This window comes from Prosopis cineraria, unplaced genomic scaffold (assembly GCF_029017545.1).
Source record: "Prosopis cineraria cultivar Desert tree isolate PC_DT_omini unplaced genomic scaffold, ASM2901754v1 PC9, whole genome shotgun sequence".
NCBI lineage: Eukaryota > Viridiplantae > Streptophyta > Magnoliopsida > Fabales > Fabaceae > Prosopis > Prosopis cineraria.
Window position 1 is genome coordinate 16,206,782 of NW_026555340.1, and position 20,150 is coordinate 16,226,931.

General features: G+C 36.8%; 1 protein-coding gene across 1 annotated transcript; it reads right to left on the reverse strand.

Annotated features, from left to right (window-relative positions):
• Positions 1 to 13,493: 13,493 nt before the first annotated feature.
• Positions 13,494 to 19,390, reverse strand: LOC129320033 (probable aldo-keto reductase 2). Its single transcript, XM_054965163.1, has 5 exons — positions 19,150 to 19,390; positions 18,851 to 19,051; positions 17,059 to 17,231; positions 16,835 to 16,937; positions 13,494 to 14,059 (listed from the first exon to the last, which is right to left on the reverse strand). Exons 1-5 carry the CDS (start codon positions 19,360 to 19,362, stop codon positions 13,721 to 13,723), a joined length of 1,029 nt encoding a protein of 342 aa, XP_054821138.1. The 5' UTR covers positions 19,363 to 19,390; the 3' UTR covers positions 13,494 to 13,720.
• Positions 19,391 to 20,150: the final 760 nt, after the last annotated feature.

Genomic DNA, 20,150 nt, shown 5'->3' on the forward strand with positions numbered 1-20,150 from the left:
AAATGAAAGGGTTTAAAATTATTTTTCTTATATTTTATGATTAGAAATTTAATTGCAGTACCTGTAGAACCTTATTGATTCATACGGTAATGCAATTGCTCTAAGTATCTGCGAAGATTCTGAAATCTCACATGATAGAAGAGTTTGGCAATTTAATTTATTTATTTATATTCTTATGTACATTTTAAGTATCAAAAATATATTTTAAGTATGTATATACATGTTTTGAAGAATTTTAATCATCATACCTGCAAAGCCTTATTGACTTATACGGTAATATGATTATCCTAAATATCTACGGAGATTCTAAAATCTCACACGAGACAGGAATTAAATTTAATTAATTGATTTAATTAATTATATAATATATATGTATATATATTTTAAAAACTAAATCGTTATATCCGCAGAGTCTTATTGACTCACACGATAATACGATGATCTTAGAAGCCTACGGAAATTCAAAAATTTCACGTGGCTAAAAGATATAATTGGTAAATATGGTTACAATTTAAATACATTTAATTTGGTTAATTAAGTTTCTTAAATTGTATATTATATGATTATTTGCAAAAATCACTTATTTATTACAAAAATTGAAAATCACTATATCTACGAGGACTTACTGTCCCACATAATAATGTGACTAATTTAAGTTCCTACGAAGATTCTTAAAATCTCACATGGAACTTAAATATTTAGTATAAAGAGAGAGTTAATTTTAATAATGGGCCTTTAGAACCCGTATAAGTATCTACAAAATTGATCCTCATACTTGTAAAATCTTATTGATCTTTATGGTATGAGATCATTTTAAATGTCTGTAAAAATTCTCAAAATCTCCTACTTTAAGTTTTAAAAAATATATATATATGTGCTTAGCATATGAGCATAAAAATAAATACGTATATTCGAGGCTTATTCATCTGGATATAAAATTCATAGAAGCAATTAATAAAGTGTGAACTAACTTTACCCACGCTCCCGCGATGCCCGTAACTGAGAAAGGAAGAGGAGATGAAGACACAGAGGAGAACGGAGTGCACAGTCAGTGATGGCAGTAGCCCCTGCAAACTGAGAGGAAACGACGAGGGATGAAGAAGGTGTGAGTTTGACGAAGCAGCGGTAAATGCTCACGCGGATGAAGGAGGAGAGAAAAATGATGAACGACGCAGAGCTTTAGGTGATTCTCTCCCTTTCCTTCCACACTTTCTCTCTCTCTCCAGTTGCTCTGTTATTCTTTTCGTCTCCAGTCTTCGTTCGTCCTCGTGCTCTCTCTCGGTTCTCCTATGCTCTGTTTTTACTTCTGATCTCCTTCTTCCAGTTTTTCTCGCCCCGTTTCTCCATTTTTCCTCTCCTTTTCTGCTGCTTCCTCTCTGCTCTATTTTCTTTCTCTCTTCTCTTCCTTTTTCGGACTCTCCTCTGTCTCTGTTTTTTTTTGTTTTCAGTCCTCTCGGTCTTTCTTTTTCTGTTTCACCTCTTCCGTCTCCTCCTCTTTTCTCCCAGCCCTGTCACTCCTTATATAGAGGATGGAAGAGCTGAATGATTACTCCCTTTCTCTACTTCTTCCTTTTCCCTTCTCTTCCGCTGCATTTTCTGCGTGCGCCGAAAGCTCTCTGCTCTGTTTTCATTTCTGCATGGCTCTTCTTTTTCTTTGCGTGTGGATGCTGTCTTTCTGCTTCCCTCTTTCTTCTGTCGTGTCCATGCCTCTACTTTTTCTGTGTGTGTTTTGTATGTGTTGGCGCTGTGTTTTTCTTTCTGCTTTCTCATGTACGTGCGTGTTTCTATTTCCTTTCATTGTGCGTCTCTGCTTGTTTTTTTTTCTGCATTTTTCTCTGTGTAGCTGTGGCTGTGTGTTGACGTGTTCTGGTTTCTCTGCATGGCTGAAAGTTCCTTTTTTCTGCGTCTGCTCGTGCGTTTTTCCGGCGTTCTCTTCGTGCATGCGTGGCTGACTGTTCTCTCTCTCGTTTTCCTTCTTTTTGTCTGTTTCATGTCTGCTGTGTTTTTGTTGCTGAAGCTGGGCAGTTCAAATTGGCATGCACGTGATACTACCTCTTTACTTTATTTTATTTTATTATTCAATCTATTATTAAGATATCTCATAGTATTTTTTTTTAATTAATTTTCTTTTAAGAGAAGGGTTATCTAAGGTAAAAGGAGAGAGGATTTTTTGTTAGATGATGATGATTATTATTATTATTATTATTTTCCTAAAAAGGATTAAAATTTTTGTATTTTTATATATTTTTTGGTTATTTATTATTATTTTTAAAAAAATGCCCGGACAAAATACGGTGTTCACATTATACATTACAAGCTAAATTTTTAGTAACTAAACCAACATTTATTGATTCATGGTACAAAATTTTGCAGTGCAAATCAATAGAGGTTAAGAGTGGAAAACATAAATCTAAATATGATACTTCTTTAATTCTAAATTATAAGACACTTTTATATAAAATTTCACATACTAATAAACCTTATTTAATACACCTAACAACTTTATTTTTTTAAAATAAGAATATAAACTTTTAAAAATACCGATCATTTAATATATTGAAAAGAAAATGAATAAAAATTAATTATAGAGAAACAATATTAAAACTGGCACATTTAATGAAATCTTAATCTATCCAAAATATTTTATGTTTTGGAATAAAAAAACTCCTTAAAAAGTGTCATATAATTTGAGATGGAGAGAGTATAAAATTTTTAATAACTTACATTATTCAAAATTTTATATACCAATCTAGATCTCAATTTAAGAAATTAGTTGAGACAGTTAACTTTGGAGCGAGAAGATAGAAATGGAAGTATTCGTGAAAAAGAAATTTAGATCCTTCAATCTTTTTCCAAGTAAATTCTTTATAAGATAGAAAAATTAATAGGTTACTTTTAAAAGTTGAGATAATACATAAGGATGGGCTCATTTTGAGTTAAAGTTCTAAGACTAAATTAATAATTAAGAATAAATTCAAGGATCATAAATTATATTTTTTTTTCTAAAAAGTTTATCATTCTTAATTTTTACACAAGAAACAGATGATATTGCCAGTGAATCAAGTTACAGGAGAACACTCAGACCAATGGCTGAGTTGAGAGGGATGAAATTTCAAGATTGCACACCCCTCATAAGATGACACTTTGTTTTGTTTTGGATAAAATTATTGGGTTTTGATCTCTCCCTTTCTCCCTTTCTTTCTTTTTTAATTTGCCAGTTTTATGGGTCTACCAAATTAATGTAATTATTTTTTCTTGTGCAACGATGGAAGAAAAGAAATTTAATTGAAAAAAAAAAGTGGCAGAAATAAGCCAACGACTTGATATGTATTTTTAGAATACATAAATAAATAAGTTTAACAACTTTCCTATAAAACCAGCTAGCTCTATCAAATTTTGCCAGGGCTAGTTTATAAGAGATTAATGTGATTTGTAACTTTCTTCTCCCATTTCACGAATGTAAAAGAGGCTATACATTAGACAGTCAATAACATCACACTTTCATTGAATAAAAATATAATTTGCTATCAGAAAATATACTTATTCATGCTTTATTTCTCAGTCTTATTCTCCTTCCCACATATCTTCATCAATAACAAGAAGTCTTATTTCAGTAGGCTTTTGTTTGTTTTGGCCAAACTTATTTCAGTAGGTGAAATCAACTATCTCACATATCTTCATCATTTCCAACCAATTCCCCATTAGCTTTATACAATGAAAATTTATTGTTTTGGAAAGAATTGATAAGATATCAATTTGTTATGGACAATTATGTACTACAAATACAGAAGAATTCACTACAAGAAAATGGGACACGGAAAAGTTGAGAGCCTATAATGTCCCTAACAAATTCCTAAATACCATCAATCTCCCTTTGCCATCACTCCAATATTTTAACAAAAGTTGAGATACGTTGAAATTTAATTTAAAGCCTACTAACCAAAATAGGCTTAATGGCTCAAATAGCACTTACAGTACATATAGTAACCTACCAATAAGATCTTTATATTAACAACAGAATTCAAATTGACACTCTTGAGAAGTATTAGTCTGGCCTCACTCCCATTTATTTTTACTAGCCTAAGCAATCCATTCTCTGGCCTCTACAAGTTCCTCATTCACAATCATTATATGCTCCTGTCTATTTTCCAGCCAATTCAGTCAATCCTTTTTGCCAATTTCCCATTTAACATGTCCCTTAATTTTGGGGATACAACAGTCTCCCTGAACAGTGCTCACAGATTATAGATCAACATATTCAATTCAATGCAAGACATGTTAACCAAGATAATTTGCCAAGGGAAAAAATGGGAATCAAAAGACATATTTTCGAGCAGCACAGTGTCTTGGCTTACTTAGACATAGATGCATGCATAAACAAATCTCCCAGAAGTCCTAGAAGGATAAATCAATATCTCCTCTAATTCTGCTCAAGCCAAGCCGATAACATTACTAGCTCCTGACTCATTTCACTATTATAGTCAACAGTTGCGGCTTGGCTTTCTACCTTGGCTTCCTTTGGGCTTCCACACTTGAGAACACCGTAGAATCGGCCACTTAAATGTCTTATTAATCTTTTGCCCAATGGTTAAAATTAGGCTCTGCATACACTATTTTTTATGCCCACTGGTTAAAAGTAGGCTCTCCATATATGATCTTTTATGCCCACCGGTTAAAATTGGGCTATTCATATATTGTCTTTTATGCCCACTGGACAAAAGTATTGGGCCCTTGAGTTGTGTGGGCCACTGACTAGGGTTAATTTTTTGTACTCTGGTTAAAAGCTTGAATTAGGCTATCCATGAATCTTTTTTTTTTTTTTTCATGCCCATCGGTTAAAATTAGGCTCTTCATAGATTATCTTTATGTCTCTTGGTTAAAATTAGGCTCTTCATAAATTCTCTTTTATGTCCACTGGACAAAAGCCTTGGCCCTAGACTTGTATGGGCCACTGACTTGAGTTATTTTTGGTACTTTGGGTAAAAGATACAATTCGAAAAGAGTAAGTTAACGGTGCCCAGCTTTTCCAGATATCGCTCCTCACTTTCGTTTAACATCTCTGTTAGGAAGGAGTAGACAAGGGATAGGTTCTGCCTTGTACCTGTTGTCTATTGTGTAAATCTTGAGGATTGAAGGTGATTCTTGTAGAATCGTCTTTAACCTATGGTGGGAGAAAATCTACTGTGTTAATTGCAAGCTTAGGAGGATCTTTCGGGTAAGGTTCCCTTCAACGCCAGAGAGGAGTGATAGCAAGAAAGATTAACCTTTCATTTTATTATAGTGATGTAGTTTGTATGTGCAAGCAAAAAAGAAATAATATTACTGTCCTAGAATGCTCTGTCATTGTCACTGAGTAGCAAAAGGAGAAAAAACTTGCTTTTCTCTGCCTGAATTAATCTCTCTCTTACCCTCTGATTTCTGCCATATGCTTCGTTCATGTCGCTTCGATAAGCCAAGACATGTGAGTGCTCCCACGATGATGGGGCACATGGTAAAGGATGGCAAAACATCACATCTTCTTGAAGAAATCATCACAAACATTCTCAAAACCCTTTTCTTCTTTTCATTTGTCATGATAGATGGTATATCCCAGCTGAACCTAAGCCTTTTGTCACGAAGCTAGTCTTTTGACCTGTGCGACACTTAGACAATTTTCATTGAAAATTGCTAAGTAAGCCTAACTTATATGAAAAGAGAATGCTTGGCTAAATTGAAGAAAGGAAAAGCTTGAGGGCAAAGGATACTTGGAAGAGAGTTTGGAGAATATGAGATTAGTATTGCTTTGAGAACTCAAGGGTTGTGTTTTATAAATGAGGAGGGGTGATGTATTTATAGACCTCCCCCTTGGATCTAGAAAATTCCCACCTCCTTAATGGACAGTGGAGATTGAATCGATCCTACGGTTACAATTTATTCTCTAGAATACTCTCCTAAATATTTATAACGAACATCTAGATATTTACATGGAAAGATCTGGTAGCAAACATTAAAATATTGAGGCTAGACTTGTGTATACTTCTCTAGAATGTTCTTGCACTCTTTAACACTCTTAAGCTTGTCCGAGAGCCTTCTGGAGGGTTCTAGAACGTACCGGAGCTCCTTAACCTCATGAAAAATTATGAATCGTGACATTCTCCCCCACTTAATTTCGTGACACCCTCATCGCGCCTTCCTCCTTATAATGTTAGATTTGGTCGGTGAATTGCCACAAGAGGTCCTCTCATTCCCAACTAGCTTCAGAGTCTGGTTGACCCTTCCACTTGATTAAGTACTCAGTGTAGTTAGGAACACCTCTCTTTTTGATTACCCTATTGGCAAGGATTTCTTCTATCTCCTTGTCATACTTAGTGACAACCGCTGTCGGTGCACTCTTAGAGATACCTCGAGATGGATCTTCTTCATCTCTGTAGTATTCTTCAAGAGACTAACATGGACGACAGGATGAATCTTAAGCTTGGGAGGGAGTTGTACCTGGTACGTAACATTTCCCACACGTTTGACGATAGGGAAAGGACCTCCATATCTCCTGACCAAGCCCTTGTGAACTTTGCGTAGTGACTTGAATTGATTCGGCAGTAACTTGACCATGACTAAGTCACCAACTTGGAACTCAATGGGACGCCGCTTTTTGTCTGCCCACTTCTTCATTTTACGAGAGGCTTTGTCCAGGCATGCACGAGTAATGTTGGCTTCTTACCATTCCTTGGTTAACTTATAGACAGCTGGATTGTCTCTCTTGTATGGTGTGGCAAGTGCATTGGGGGTTAGAGGTTGTTGTTCAGTAACTATCTCAAAAGAGCTCTTACCTGTTGACTTGCTTCGTTGCAAGTTGTAAGAGAATTGGGCCACGTCAAGCAACTTAGCCCAATTTCGTTGATGAGCGCTCATGTAGTGCTGAAGGTAGAGCTCTAACAAAGCGTTGATCCGTTCCATTTGTCCATCACTCGAAGGATGAAAGCTTGTTGAGAAATTCAAGTTTGTCTCCAAGAGCTTGAAAAGTTCTCTCCAGAATTTCCTGGTGAATCGAGGATCTCGATCACTAACGATGTTGTGAGGAATCCCCCATAACTTCACGACATACTTGAAAAACAAGCGTGCCGCCTCATTAACTTTGCAATCTGCTGGGGCTGAAAAAAAAGTGGCATATTTGCTGAATCTATCAACCACCACTATGATACTCCCATATCCTTCAGAATTGGGGAGAGCAACTATGAAATCCATTGAGACACTCTCCCATGGTCTTTCAGCCACCGACAGAGGTTCGAGTAGACCAGCAGGATGTTGTTGTTCAACTTTATCTTGTTGGCATAGTAAGTAAGTCCTCACATATGCTTCGACATCGTCTTGCATATGTGGCCAGTAAAAGTGATTTTGTACGAGAGCAAGCGTTCTGGTTATACCTGGATGTTTGGCCCACATTGAATCATGGCACTCTTTTAGGACATCCCTTTGAAGGTTGCCCTATTTCGGCACATAGACTCAGTTCCCAATGGTGTAGAGTATTTCATCATTCAACTAGAATCTTCGAGCCTTGCCTTCTGCAGCAAGCTTTACTAAGTCGCTTGTAGTTGAGTCTTGAGATATATCTTCCTTGATTCGTTCAAGGAAGTCGTTCTTGGGCATGCTTGCTGTGAGAGTGGCTAACTCGGCTTTTCTGCTTAATGCGTCCCCCACCACGTTCGCTTTGCCAGGCTTGTACTCTAATTGATAATTAAACTCAGCAAGAAAGTCTTGCCAACGAGCTTGTTTCGGGCTGAGCTTCTTCTGTGTTTGGAAGTAGCTTGTAGCAACGTTGTCTGTCATTATAGTGAACTTACTCCCAAGTAAGTAGTGACACTAGGTTTGCAGACAATGGATGATGGCAGATGTCTCTTTTTCTTGCACCGTGTAGCGCCTCTCTATCTCATTTAGCTTGCGGCTCTTGTACGCAATAGGGTGCCTTTCTTGCATTAACACACTCCCTATTACAAAGTCTGAGGCATCGGTGTGTACCTCAAATGGCTTGGAGTGGTCAGGCAAGGACATAACAGGCTCTTGCGTGACCATCTGCTTCAACTTTTCAAAAGCATCTTGGCAATCTTGTGACCATTGCCAAAACTTATTCTTCTTGAGCAAATCTGTTAGTAGAGCAGCAATAGTTGAATACCCCTTGATGAACCGATGATAGTAGTTCACCAGACCAAGGAATGATCTTAACTCTGGGACCTTGGTAGGAGGTTGCCATTCTTGAATGGCTCGAACCTTAGTTGAGTCCATCATGAGCTTTCCATCCTTGATCTTATACACCAAGAAGTCCACCTCTTGTTTGGCAAAAGAGCATTTTTCCAGCTTAATATAAAGTTCGTGATCAGAGAGTACCTGGAAGACTTTCTTCAAGTGTTGAGCATGCTTGTCAAGAGTATTGCTGTACACCACGATGTCATCCAAGTATACCACCATGAACTGGTCCAAGTAAGGGTGGAACAACTTGTTCATGAGTGTGCAAAATGTTGCTGGGGCATTCATCAGTCCAAAGGGCATGACAAGAAATTCAAATGCTCCATATCTTGTCACGCAGGTTGTCTTTGGCTCATCACCTATGGCGATACGTACTTGATAGTACCCTGATCGAAGATCAAGCTTAGAGAAGTACCTGGCCTTTCCAAGCTGATCGAACAAGTCAGCGATCAAAGGTATTGGATACTTATTCTTGATTGTGATCTTGTTCAAGACCCTGTAGTTGATATACATCCGCAACGAACCATCCTTCTTCTTCTGAAAGAGGACTGGAGCACCATATAGGGCCTTGGATGGTTGGATGTATCCAGAATCAAGGAGATCTTAGAGTTGTCTCCTTAATTCAGCAAGTTCTGGAGGCGACATACGGTGGGGTGTCAAGGCAGGTGGTTTGGCACTAGGCTCCAACTCGATTTGATGATCTACCTCTCTTTTGGGAGGTAGTTTCTTGGGCAACTCATCCGGCAAGACATGCTTGTACTCCCATAGCACCTCTTAGATGCAAGGGGGCAAGGTTTCCTGTGGATTGGTTGTGCCATCTTCTTCCTCAGCTAATAAACGTACAGTGGCAACGTATTCTTCTGAGTTCTTGAGACCCCTCTTGAATTGCAAGGCAGAAATCATAGGTTTGGATTTCTCCAAGCGCCTCAAGGGGATTACTCAAATCATGTTGGAGTCGATGACTACCATAGACTTGGCTTCGGGAATAGGGAAGGCATGTGCTTTGCGAAAGAAAGCAAGTCCCAACACAACTTTGAAATCATCCATAGGGACAATAGTAAAGTCCAGCGTACCTTGCCAATCCCTGATTTTCACCTTCACATCCTTGGCGATCCCAAGGACTTGTTTGGCTAGGGAGTTCACTGCTTTGATGGTGTCTTCTCCCTTGTTGAGTTGAATGTCCAATCTCTTTACTTCTTCAACCTCCATGAAGTTGTAAGATGCTCCTGTATCGAGCATGGCAAAGGTAACCTTGCCTTTGATGGCAAGATCAGCATAAAGTAGACCCTTCTCTTCCTTCTTAGATGGAGAAAAGAGCCCAATCAATGCATTCAAGTGTTGGAGGGAACCAAGGTCAACCTGTTGCTCTTTGTCCTTCTTTTCTTTCATCTCAGCAACCAAGGCATTCATAGCCTTACGGTTGGGGCAGTCGCAAGTCCAGTGTGGACCATTGCATATGAAGCATGGTTTTGGTGGCTTTGAGGCATCACGTTTGGTTGAGGATGGCTTGTCCTGTTTAGAATTTCCACCAGAGGATTTACCACCATCCTTATGATCGGAGTTCTTCTTTTGTCTTCCTTTGTCTCCTCCACTCTTACCAGGATTAAACTTCTTGGACTTGGTAGAGTAGTCGATGAGGCACTCAGCAGTCGCAATTGCCTCATCTAGAGTTTACACCTTGAGCTTGTCGAGCTCTAGTTTAGCCTAGTCTTTGAGTCCATCCATGAAGTGGAAAAGAGTCTCCTTGTTGGACAAATCCTCAATCTCGAGCATGATGGTAGTAAACTCTTTGATGTAGTCAGAAATGCTTCCACTTTGTCTCAACCTATGGAGCTTACCTCAAGCCTCTGTCTCAATGTCGTGGGGAACAAAGTGCTTGCGGGGTTCTGACTTGAACAGCTCTCATGTGTTGAGAGTGCAAAGGCCCTTCTCTCTCTCAGCATGCTTTCTGCACCACCATAGTTAGGCTGCATCCCAAAGGAAAGTCGAAGCATTGTTGATTATAATCAAGTCGTCAGAGACTCCTATAGCCTCAAAATACTGTTCTAGGCCAAAGAGGAAGTTCTCCACAATTGTGGCACTACGAGCCCCATTGTACATGGCCGGCTTGGACACTTTCAAACCCTGAGAAGTGGCGTTTGAAGTACTACCGCTAATAGGGCTGCTTACACAGTGATGAGATTCCCACTCATGACGAATCTCATTCATCTGGGAGCGTAGACCTCGCACCTCATCTCTAATGTATTTGCGGAGATTGGCGAGATCATGTGTGAGGGAATGAATGTCCTCCCTTAAATTTTTGCCAAGTTTTGCAATCATTGACTTGGCAACACACATCACCTCAGCATTCTCTTGCATGAGATTGCTGAGTTGATCGTCGAGTTTCCTAATAGTAGTTTTCACTTCCTCCATGTTAGATTCCAAGCTAGTAACACGAGGTTCAAGGGACTCACCTGCGGGTGCCCTATTCCGGCCTCGCTCTCGCTTGAACTTGGTATGAGCTTGCTCCTTATGTACGCAAGCTTGCTCTTGCGCTTCCATACTAACAATGTTTCCTTCCTCAGTTGCCATTGCGCAATACCTTCCTTCAAGCACAAAGGTTAGAACCTGGCTCTGATACCAACTGTCACGAGGCTAGTCTTTCGACCCGTGCGGCATTTAGACAATCTTCACTGGAAGTTGCTAAGTAAGCCTAACTTGTATGAAAGGAGGATGCTTGGCTAAGTTGAGGAAGGGAAAGTTTGAGGGCAAAGGATACTTGGAAAAGAGCTTGAAGAATGTGAGAGTAGTATTACTTTGAGAACTCAAGGGTTATGTGTTACAAATGAGGAGGGGTAAGGTATTTATAGACCTCCCCCTTGGATCTAGAAAATTCCCACCTCCTTAATGGATGGTGGAGATTGAATCGATCCTACGGTTACAATTCATTCTCTAGAATACTCTCCTAGATATTTATAACGAACATCTAGATATTTACATGGAAAGATCTGGTAGCAAACATTAAAATATTGAGGCTAGACTTGTGTAGACTTCTCTAGAATGTTCTTGCACTCTTTAGCACTCTTAAGCTTGTTCGAGAGCCTTCTGGAGGGTTCTAGAATGTATCGGAGCTCTTTAACCTCATGAAAAATGATGAATCGTTACACTTTGCCATTATATTTGCTTGATTGCGAGATGTGAGTAGTTCAATTTTAGAACACTCCATGGAAGATGTACCATAGGATTGTTAGTTCGAGTAATGGCTTTCTCTGTATCAAACTCTTTGATATGTCCTTTTTATTATGGAATCCAGTGGCTAGAGAGGTGAGATCATCATCCAACCTCTTAATCCTTTTGAGCATGAGAAATTAATCTGTGATGGATTTGGGTTTTACCCAACTGTTGTACAATGATTACAAGATATGAGGCTTTGATCTGTGATGGACTTGGGTTTTACTCAACCGGCATATGTTTTTATTTTGTTGCAGCTTATGGTTAAGTATCTTCCCCACTCGCATCTGTTGCTCCCAATCCTTGAAGGTGCAAAAGTCTTCATTCAGGTGCCTTGATGAAAATGCTTGCTGGCACTGTTGCTCCATGTTTCCAACTATCTATAAATATGATATCCTCTATTAATATTGATCTTCCATGTTTCCAACTTCATTGCTGACTATGAAGGTTTCAATATCAAGTCTATAAAATAATTTGATTCCCTAACCAGTTTGGTTTGGGATGAAAAAGGTAGCAAAGGTTTTGTCTAAAGTCAACTTATCACTGTCTTATAGATTCATTTCTCTTCTCTTGAAATTTGAACTGGGTGCTGCATGTTTATCTTGAAGTTTCTCTTTCATAAATAACCTCAACAATATATCATTAATAGCATTGTAATCCATGGAAAATCTACTAACGTTTTGTTTATGAAGAGGAATTCTTCAAAATGTTTCCAAGCATGTTTTTTTAGTTTTAATTAATTACTTGATTATTAATCTGTTTGATATTTTGATCAAGGGGAATCTCCAATGCAAGTTCAAATAAATGGTGAGTCTGAATCCTAATGCATCTTACTGCTATTACATGTAATGGAATTGCTAATAGCTGCATCTAAATTACAGCATAATAATTTATCCTGAACTACCACAATAAACTGCTATATACTACTAATAATTATAGTATATCATAATAATAACATGAAGATAATCACCCCTATTTCCCCATGTACTCACTAATTGCTTTTGTCAGTTCCTCACCCTCTCCATTTCTCTCTTCTTTTCCACCCTCTATATCAGGTTCATGTTAGTCCACTTTTTACTTTTTTCATTGCAGCTTTTACTTCTGCCAATGCTCGAAGAATTTTTGCCCTCTTTCTCCATACCATTTTTTGTCTTTCCTTTATACAACTTCAAATTCAGATTTCATTTGAAGACATCCCTCTCTCTAACAAGCTGGAGCTCAATTATTTGAAAAGAAAGACTTACAACTAATCAAACAATATAATTTTTGAATTTCAGGATGCTTTGTTCTCTCCTTCTCAAATGCTTCCAGACACTACTGCTGTGACATGTCAGTTCCTTTTTTGACTATCAAGGCATGATCCTAACTTCTTATAAAATCCTCTTGGTGATCGTACTGAAGTTCGTCCTTTGGCAGTAAGAGGTGCGCCGCACGCAACATCTTATGAGCTTTTTATTTTTTTTAACAATGTAGTATAATATAAGAGGTAACAATTTATGGGATATTGAGAAAAATTTTATGCAATATTTTTATTTTGCACTTCCCACATTTGAATAAAGACAATAGTTCATACATTAAACCAGAAGTAAGCTTCAAATTCAAATCATTACTTTACTACTCAAAAATCCTCTGCAATCAGAGTTCATTTTGTTATGTCTCTGCCTTTCAAGCTGCTTCACACATTAGAAATCTATTGGCTTTGAAAAGTTTGTCTGTAGGTCGTCTCTTTAGCAGATACAAAACTAGTGTCGTCGCATACCATCAAATTAGGAGGCCACTGTTTTTTTTTTTTTTTAATAAACGCTAAAGTTGATTAGGACCTACTTTGCAATAACAGCTAATTGCTTAAATTGATTGAAGGAGGGTGATTAATGTTCTTTTAAGTTACTACCGAATTCTTCAATGTCCTCCTTCATTTTTATTGTCAACTATTTATCATCAACTATTGTCAAAGAAGCGTGCAATGATAAAACACTGGTGAAGAGATCATCTAACAACTACTAAGATAATTCATTATTCACTGGCCACATGAAAGGGAGATTTGAAAGGAAAAGAATAGCTTCTAATTTCACAATAAAAAGTAAAATTTCATAAATATTATTTTTACCCCAATTTATGTTCTAATTATAATTTGAGTTTGTCAATGTTTTTACTGTCCCGTGCATTGCACGGGAGTTAGAATCTAGTATAAGTATGTAACACCACCATTGAGGCAAGGATACCTCTTGTACTAATCAGTTTGCCAAAGGCAGCAACAAGTACTGAATATATGAAGTATAAGGAATGAACTTCTTTAAGCAGCTTTCCAAGAAGAAAGAGGAGGAGTGTCACCTTCCTTCCATGTAGGTATTCCAGGACCAGATCTTTCACCCTTGACTGCATCAGCAGCAACGAAAGACTCGAGTTCTGCCATTTCTTCTGGAGTAAAAGTAACTGACAAAGCTCCAATGTTTTGGTTCAAGTTCTCAATTTTGGTGGTTCCTGGTATAGGGCACACATCATTCCCCTGATGATGAACCCAGGCCAATGCTAGCTGGGACGGAGTGCATCCCTTCCTTGTAGCCATTTCACTAACCCTCTCAAATATAATCTTGTTGTGCTCCATGTTTTCAGGATGGAATCTAGGCAGATGCTAAAATGATGTACAATACATACACGAATAAGATTATATCTTGATGTCAATCTATCAATAATGAATGTTTCAAGCATGGATATGGAATTGTGTCCATCATTTACATTGAAGCAAAGTGTCAGGTACGACAAATTTTATATCTCAACCTTAAGAAGGATGCTGCAACACTCAAGGCACAAGCCTGTCACAGCATGTTATTACATGTCTTACATATCATAACATTTTAAATTTTTTAATCTGATTGTTTTTATATATTGCGTCCACTGCCGCATAGACACAAACGTGCAAGATATTACATGATAGATACGAAGTGAGTAAATTGGTACCATGTCAAACATATGATAATAACCAGGGATTTTGAACTAAAATACATGTTATTTGCAGTGCACATTAATCATCTCACATGGTGTCAATTGGGAAAGATGCAATAACAAGCCTTATCCCACTAAATCGGATTAGCTATATGAATTGCACAATGCCGTTGTGCTCTAACAATGGGAAAGAAACAAGAAACATTAAATTTTAAAGCAGCTTAATACTTTTATTTTCCTTTCACTTCATTTTTAAAATTTCTTTTCACCCTTCCTCACCAAAAATGGTTAAGAGCGAAAAAGAATTAGGGGCCATTTCTCAATTATTACTAACAGCTCAGGCAAACATACCAACAGTTCTCCATCATCACCAATATTTCAAATTACAGAGTATAATTGTACACCTGCTCAAACTCATAGTTTATTACCAGCTTGCATGATACAAAAGAGGATAAACCAAATATATTCTACTACCTTGAAGGTTATTTATGCACAAAGTTTCATTACTTATAAACTTGAATGTCCTCCAAAGTTCATGACATCAACGTTTCAAAGCAACAGTAAAAATGACGCTTTAATGTTAAGTCAAGTAACTCTGTACTTATCTCAAATTTCATTATCACCTTTAATGTTAAGTGAAGTGACTCAGTACAGGTTTATAGAATTTATTTGTGCTGGAAACTTGTAATCGAGTCAAGCACATATCTTCTTTAAATTATAAGTTTGAAAAGACAATGTTGAAGTGGTAAACTTGATATCATAAGAACTTTTTTCTATGCAAACATGACACTAATGCTCGTCAAATTCCCACCTCCACCCCTTCGAAAAAAATAACCTAGTCAGCAACAAATATGGTACATAGGAATTAGAAAACATGCAGCCCATCAAACAGAAAAGAAAAAGCATAAAAGGATTCTTTAAACTCTAGTCCTTTTAACCCATACACATGAGATTGAACTCATAAATTAGTGAGAGGAACAAGGACAGTATAGAAGAAAGGCTCTAGCCATATAATTCTATTCTCCTGTAAGTTCATATATCAAGGCAATGTCCAGGACGGCAGTACCCCATGTTGATAGAACTTACATGATACCTACAAGCCTCCAAGGCATAAACTAGATGGATGGAGACAAGCTTGTTCTATTGATCAACCCATGAAAGAAGAAATCCAAATAAAGATGTATCAAGATAAACTTTTCTCAAGCCATCTTACAGATTTTCAGTCAATGTCTCCTCTGTCAGGGTTTAGTTTGGCAATCCCTACTCAGCGTTCAGGCTTCAATTTTCAATGCATAAGCTAATTAAGAGGGAAAAAAGGACAGAATCTGGAAATACAGAGGGAAATAGCAGGATTGAAATAAACAAAAGATCTGAGCAAGTTTAACTGTGTTTTTCTTTTAAAAAATCTTGCCATCACTCGAGATTTGTCAAGAGAGCTAAGCACCTGAACAACAACTGTGTTATTATCTTCACGATTTATCCAGTTTATGCATGTTTTTAAACAAATTGATGCTAATGAATGCAATTGTTATATTATGCAAACATGATTATAAAATCCACAAGAAAGATTATCAATTAATTCAACAACAACACTCTACAGCTATTTAATCTTGAATGGTAAAACTATAATTGAAATTTTGAAGGACACAAAAGATTAGAAAAAGCTGACTTTACTGACTTTCACATTGAAGGGCTTTGAAATAAGGGAAAATGACAATTAGCGACCCCATATGACAATCACATACCTTTATTGAAATCTCAATAATAGACCATTGTCTTCACTTGTAATTAAAAAAATGCAAATAATTAGTTGGGAAATCTACTAAGTCCACTTAAAATTATTTGCAATATTAGTTGGGAATTTACGAAAGTTACTTGTGAATCTCAATTTTTTATTGCCGATATATAGATAAACCACTTGGAAATCAAGTAAATACACTTAGAATTATTTGAAACGTTAGTTGGGAATTTACAAGAATCAGTTGTGAATTGCAAGCTAATCACTTGTGATCTTTTTGCTATCAATATATAGATAAATTACTTGGGAAATCTACTAAATAAACTTGAAATTATTTGCAACATCAGCTAGGAAATTACAAGAGTTGGTTATGAATTATAAGCTGATCACTTGTGATTTTGTGTTATCGCTTGAGAAATCAATAAAAGATAGTTGGGAATTTTTGTAGCATTAGTTGATAATTTACTAAAGTTTGTTGTGAATCTCAAGCTAATCAATAAAAGATAATTTATTACAAGTAAAGACCATGGTTGTTGTTGCTGTTGTTGTTGTAAAGACCATGGTCTATTATTGGAATTTCAGTGATTTAGGGTTTGTAATTGTCATTAATGTTCTTATAGGTCCCTAATTGTCATTTTCCCTTGAAATAATACCATTAGAAGCTAAGCTAGTTTTTCATGACAAGTGAAACCAAAGTGCATAATGCATATTTGAATGTATGCAAACCTTCCGAAAGTCATTCTCTGAAAAACTTTCAACCACCTTCACTCCTGAAGAAAAGAATCCTCGTCCAAGAGGACTATAAGCTACAATTCCAATGCCAAGTTCTCTGAAAATTTAACAAATGCAAAATCAAAGGTCGCAAAGCTATACCCTAATTGTTTATCGAAAGGCCAATAGAGAGAAATGATAGATATTATAATTAGCAACTTTAGCAGTTCAAACCTCACCTGCAGGTTGGAATTATTTCGCCCTCCACATCTCTTGTCCATAATGACCACTCCAACTGCACAGCTGTTATAGGATGAACAGCATGTGCTCTTCTGATTGTTGAGGCTGAGGCCTCAGACAAGCCAATATATTTTATTTTTCCCTCCTCGACAAGCTTTTTAAGTTCCCCGATCTTAAAATAAAAAATATGAAAATAAGTATAAAGTTTGATATCATACATGTAGTTTTTTTTTTTTGGGAGTGAAAAGGATCAAAAAATTAACATCTTATCTTTCATTCCCTATAAGCCATACCATGTGCATGACGAAAAGGATGCATGTCAATTATGGACCAATTGTCAGTTCCATTTGTCAAAGTTGGAACTCTTTGAAAATAAGTTATGGAAGATAAATTGCAGATTCACAAAAGTACTCTTAGTTGCAAGATGAACCTTTATAGTCAAAACTTAAATTCTCTATGGTAACGCCTAGAAAGACAGCAAATGATCTAGGACCAGATCTTGCACCAAAAGTCCAAACTCAATCTTTAAGATTAGCTGAGCTTGATATGTCTGGGTTTGACAAGTATCCCTTCCAAGTTCCCATACCCCATTCCCTATAAGTATCTCCCAAGGTCATGGACCTCCTACGTAATCCAAAAAAAAGTATATGATTATGTGGAGTGAATTGTTATACTCTTGGACACAGAAAACGTACGAATGGATGGTAGGAAGAAGAAAGGACTTCTTGATCTCGCAAGTCATTGAGAAAAGAAAGATGCTCCTTAACCTTTTAGTCCATCTAGCATAGCCAAAATGGCAATTTAAAGAAAACTGAATACAGCGTTTCATTTTTATAAAACCTAATATACCACCATATGATCATGCAGCATGCATTTTACAACTGGTGGGAAAAGATATTGTTTCAGGAACTCAGATTAAATTCCTCCAAACAAGAAACTTTTAGTACCAAATAATCCACTTGGCCTTCAGAAATCAGGTCAGGTGAAGAAAAAATTTCAGCTACAACCACAAGGAATGCCTAGAATATTGGTTTAAGACTATGACACTTCAAAGATTCAAAAACATGAGTGAAAACTGAGGCTACAAAATGTCAAAAGTGTTCCCAAATCCTAATAAATATTTTGCAGGAAAATCATCTCATATGATTAAAATAATGCTCCATAGTTTTCCAGTTCATGAGGGTGTAAACCTTATAAGAAAACATACTAGAATCACCAAGCAGCAGCATTTAATAAGATTCTGTATAAATAATACATTATCGAAGAGCCAGAGCCAAGAAAGATTGTTTTCAATCATCCGTAATCTCACACAGTGCTAGCTATATCAAGGATTTTAAGTTTTTCTGAATAATATTACATACGGGCAAATTAACACTTGCGTGTTTGGTCCAAATCTGTACGCCTCCCCTGGTTTAAGATATCTCATTTCTGCGCTCTTGATTTATTTGGTTACACCTGACCCCCATGTAAATATGTAAAAGTTACTATGATAATTTATTATCAGTGTTTTGTGTGTCTGTTATGACTTTTACTAGGATTAAGTAACTCCATTGGAACAAGATAAAATTCGAATTGCGAGTGAAACAGACATATAGCACTGACTTGCATGATTATTTTAGTTAAAATTTACCCACAGGACAAATGAAAGGTGTATTATTCAACGGCCTATCTATCTTGCATCAATTTTAGTGAAAACACAAGGTGAAATTAACTTCACCTCAAACACGAACCACATAGATAAACTATAATTTACCCAGAGAAAATATCATCCAAAGCAGATAAAAGACGGACCGTGACTTCAATAGGAACACGAGTATCAACACGATGCTGGTAATAGAGATCAATACAATCGATCTCCAGTCTCTTCAAGCTGGCCTCACAAGCCGCTCTCACGTACGCAGGATCGCCACGGATACCAGCCTTGCCGTCGGCAAAGCTGATTCCGAATTTGGAGGCCAATTCAACCTTCTCCTTCACACCTCCCTTCAGAGCCTGGCCAGATAAATTCACACCCAATTCATCATAAACCCACAGAGTGAACAAACGCGAAGAAGCTACAAACTGCAAAAGGACTTGTAATCGACCAATACCTTTCCGAGAAGAATTTCATTCGTGTGTGGGCCGTAGACGTCGGAGGTGTCGAGAAATGTGACGCCGCTCTGGATGGCGTGGTGGATGAGAGCGATCATGTCGGGTTCAGGTTTAGGAGTGCCATAGCCAGAAGACATGCTCATGCAACCAAGTCCCTGGGCCGATACCTCCAAGCCTTGTGAACCCAGCTTGATCCTACCCACTATCGCCATTTCTGAGAACTGAGATGATGCTTGGAAGCAGCGGTAGTTTTTAAGACTGAGTCGTGCCATGCTGCCACATAGGCTCTCTCAGTTGTTGTGGACCCCCTCTCAGCTCTCTATAATTTATTATTCAACTCTCATAGTCAAAAGCATAATTATCATACGTATGACTATAAGAGAGACTGAAGCCATGGAGATCTACATGTCTGCAAGGTTTTGAGTGAGTTAGGTTTTAACCAAAGAATGAAGAAAAAAATCTAAACTTATGAAATAAATTAGAGACTTTAACTTGACTTAAAATTTGTATAACTATTTTTTACTATTTAAGTTTGAGTCTGCCTAAAATTTAATTTGGCTTGAAAACCTATTTAAAAGCTTATTTAAAAGTAAATATTTTAAATAGGCTTGTATTTTAGTTTTAAATGTCTCAAATATACTTTAGGACTACTATAGTATACAATATATAACCTGATTTATTAATTACAATATATAACAATTGAAAGGACTTACTAATTATAATATAATATAAAAATAAAATAACAACATTAAGATTAATATATAAGTATAACATGATTAAAAATTTAATTAGAAATAAAAAAAGAATAGATTGATTAAAAATTAAATGGTGAAATTAATGTATTTGTGATACATTACATAATATATATATATAGGCTAATCTGTTAGGTTCATAGAGTAGGTCTTGAAAAAATAGCTCTAACCTATTTAACTAAATAGGCTTAATTAAAAGGGAGAATGACAATTAAGGACTTGCTAAGAACATTAATCTCAATTACGGA

Coding starts and splice junctions, on each gene's coding strand:
- LOC129320033 (XM_054965163.1), bottom strand. CDS start 19,362: ATGGCGATAGTGGGTAGGATCAAGCTGGGTTCACAAGGCTTGGAGGTA. Junction 19,052..19,149: donor ATGAAATTCTTCTCGGAAAG/GTATTGGTCGAT, acceptor TTATCTGGCCAG/GCTCTGAAGGGAGGTGTGAA. Junction 17,232..18,850: donor GTGTTCCTATTGAAGTCACG/GTCCGTCTTTTA, acceptor TTTTATTTTAAG/ATCGGGGAACTTAAAAAGCT.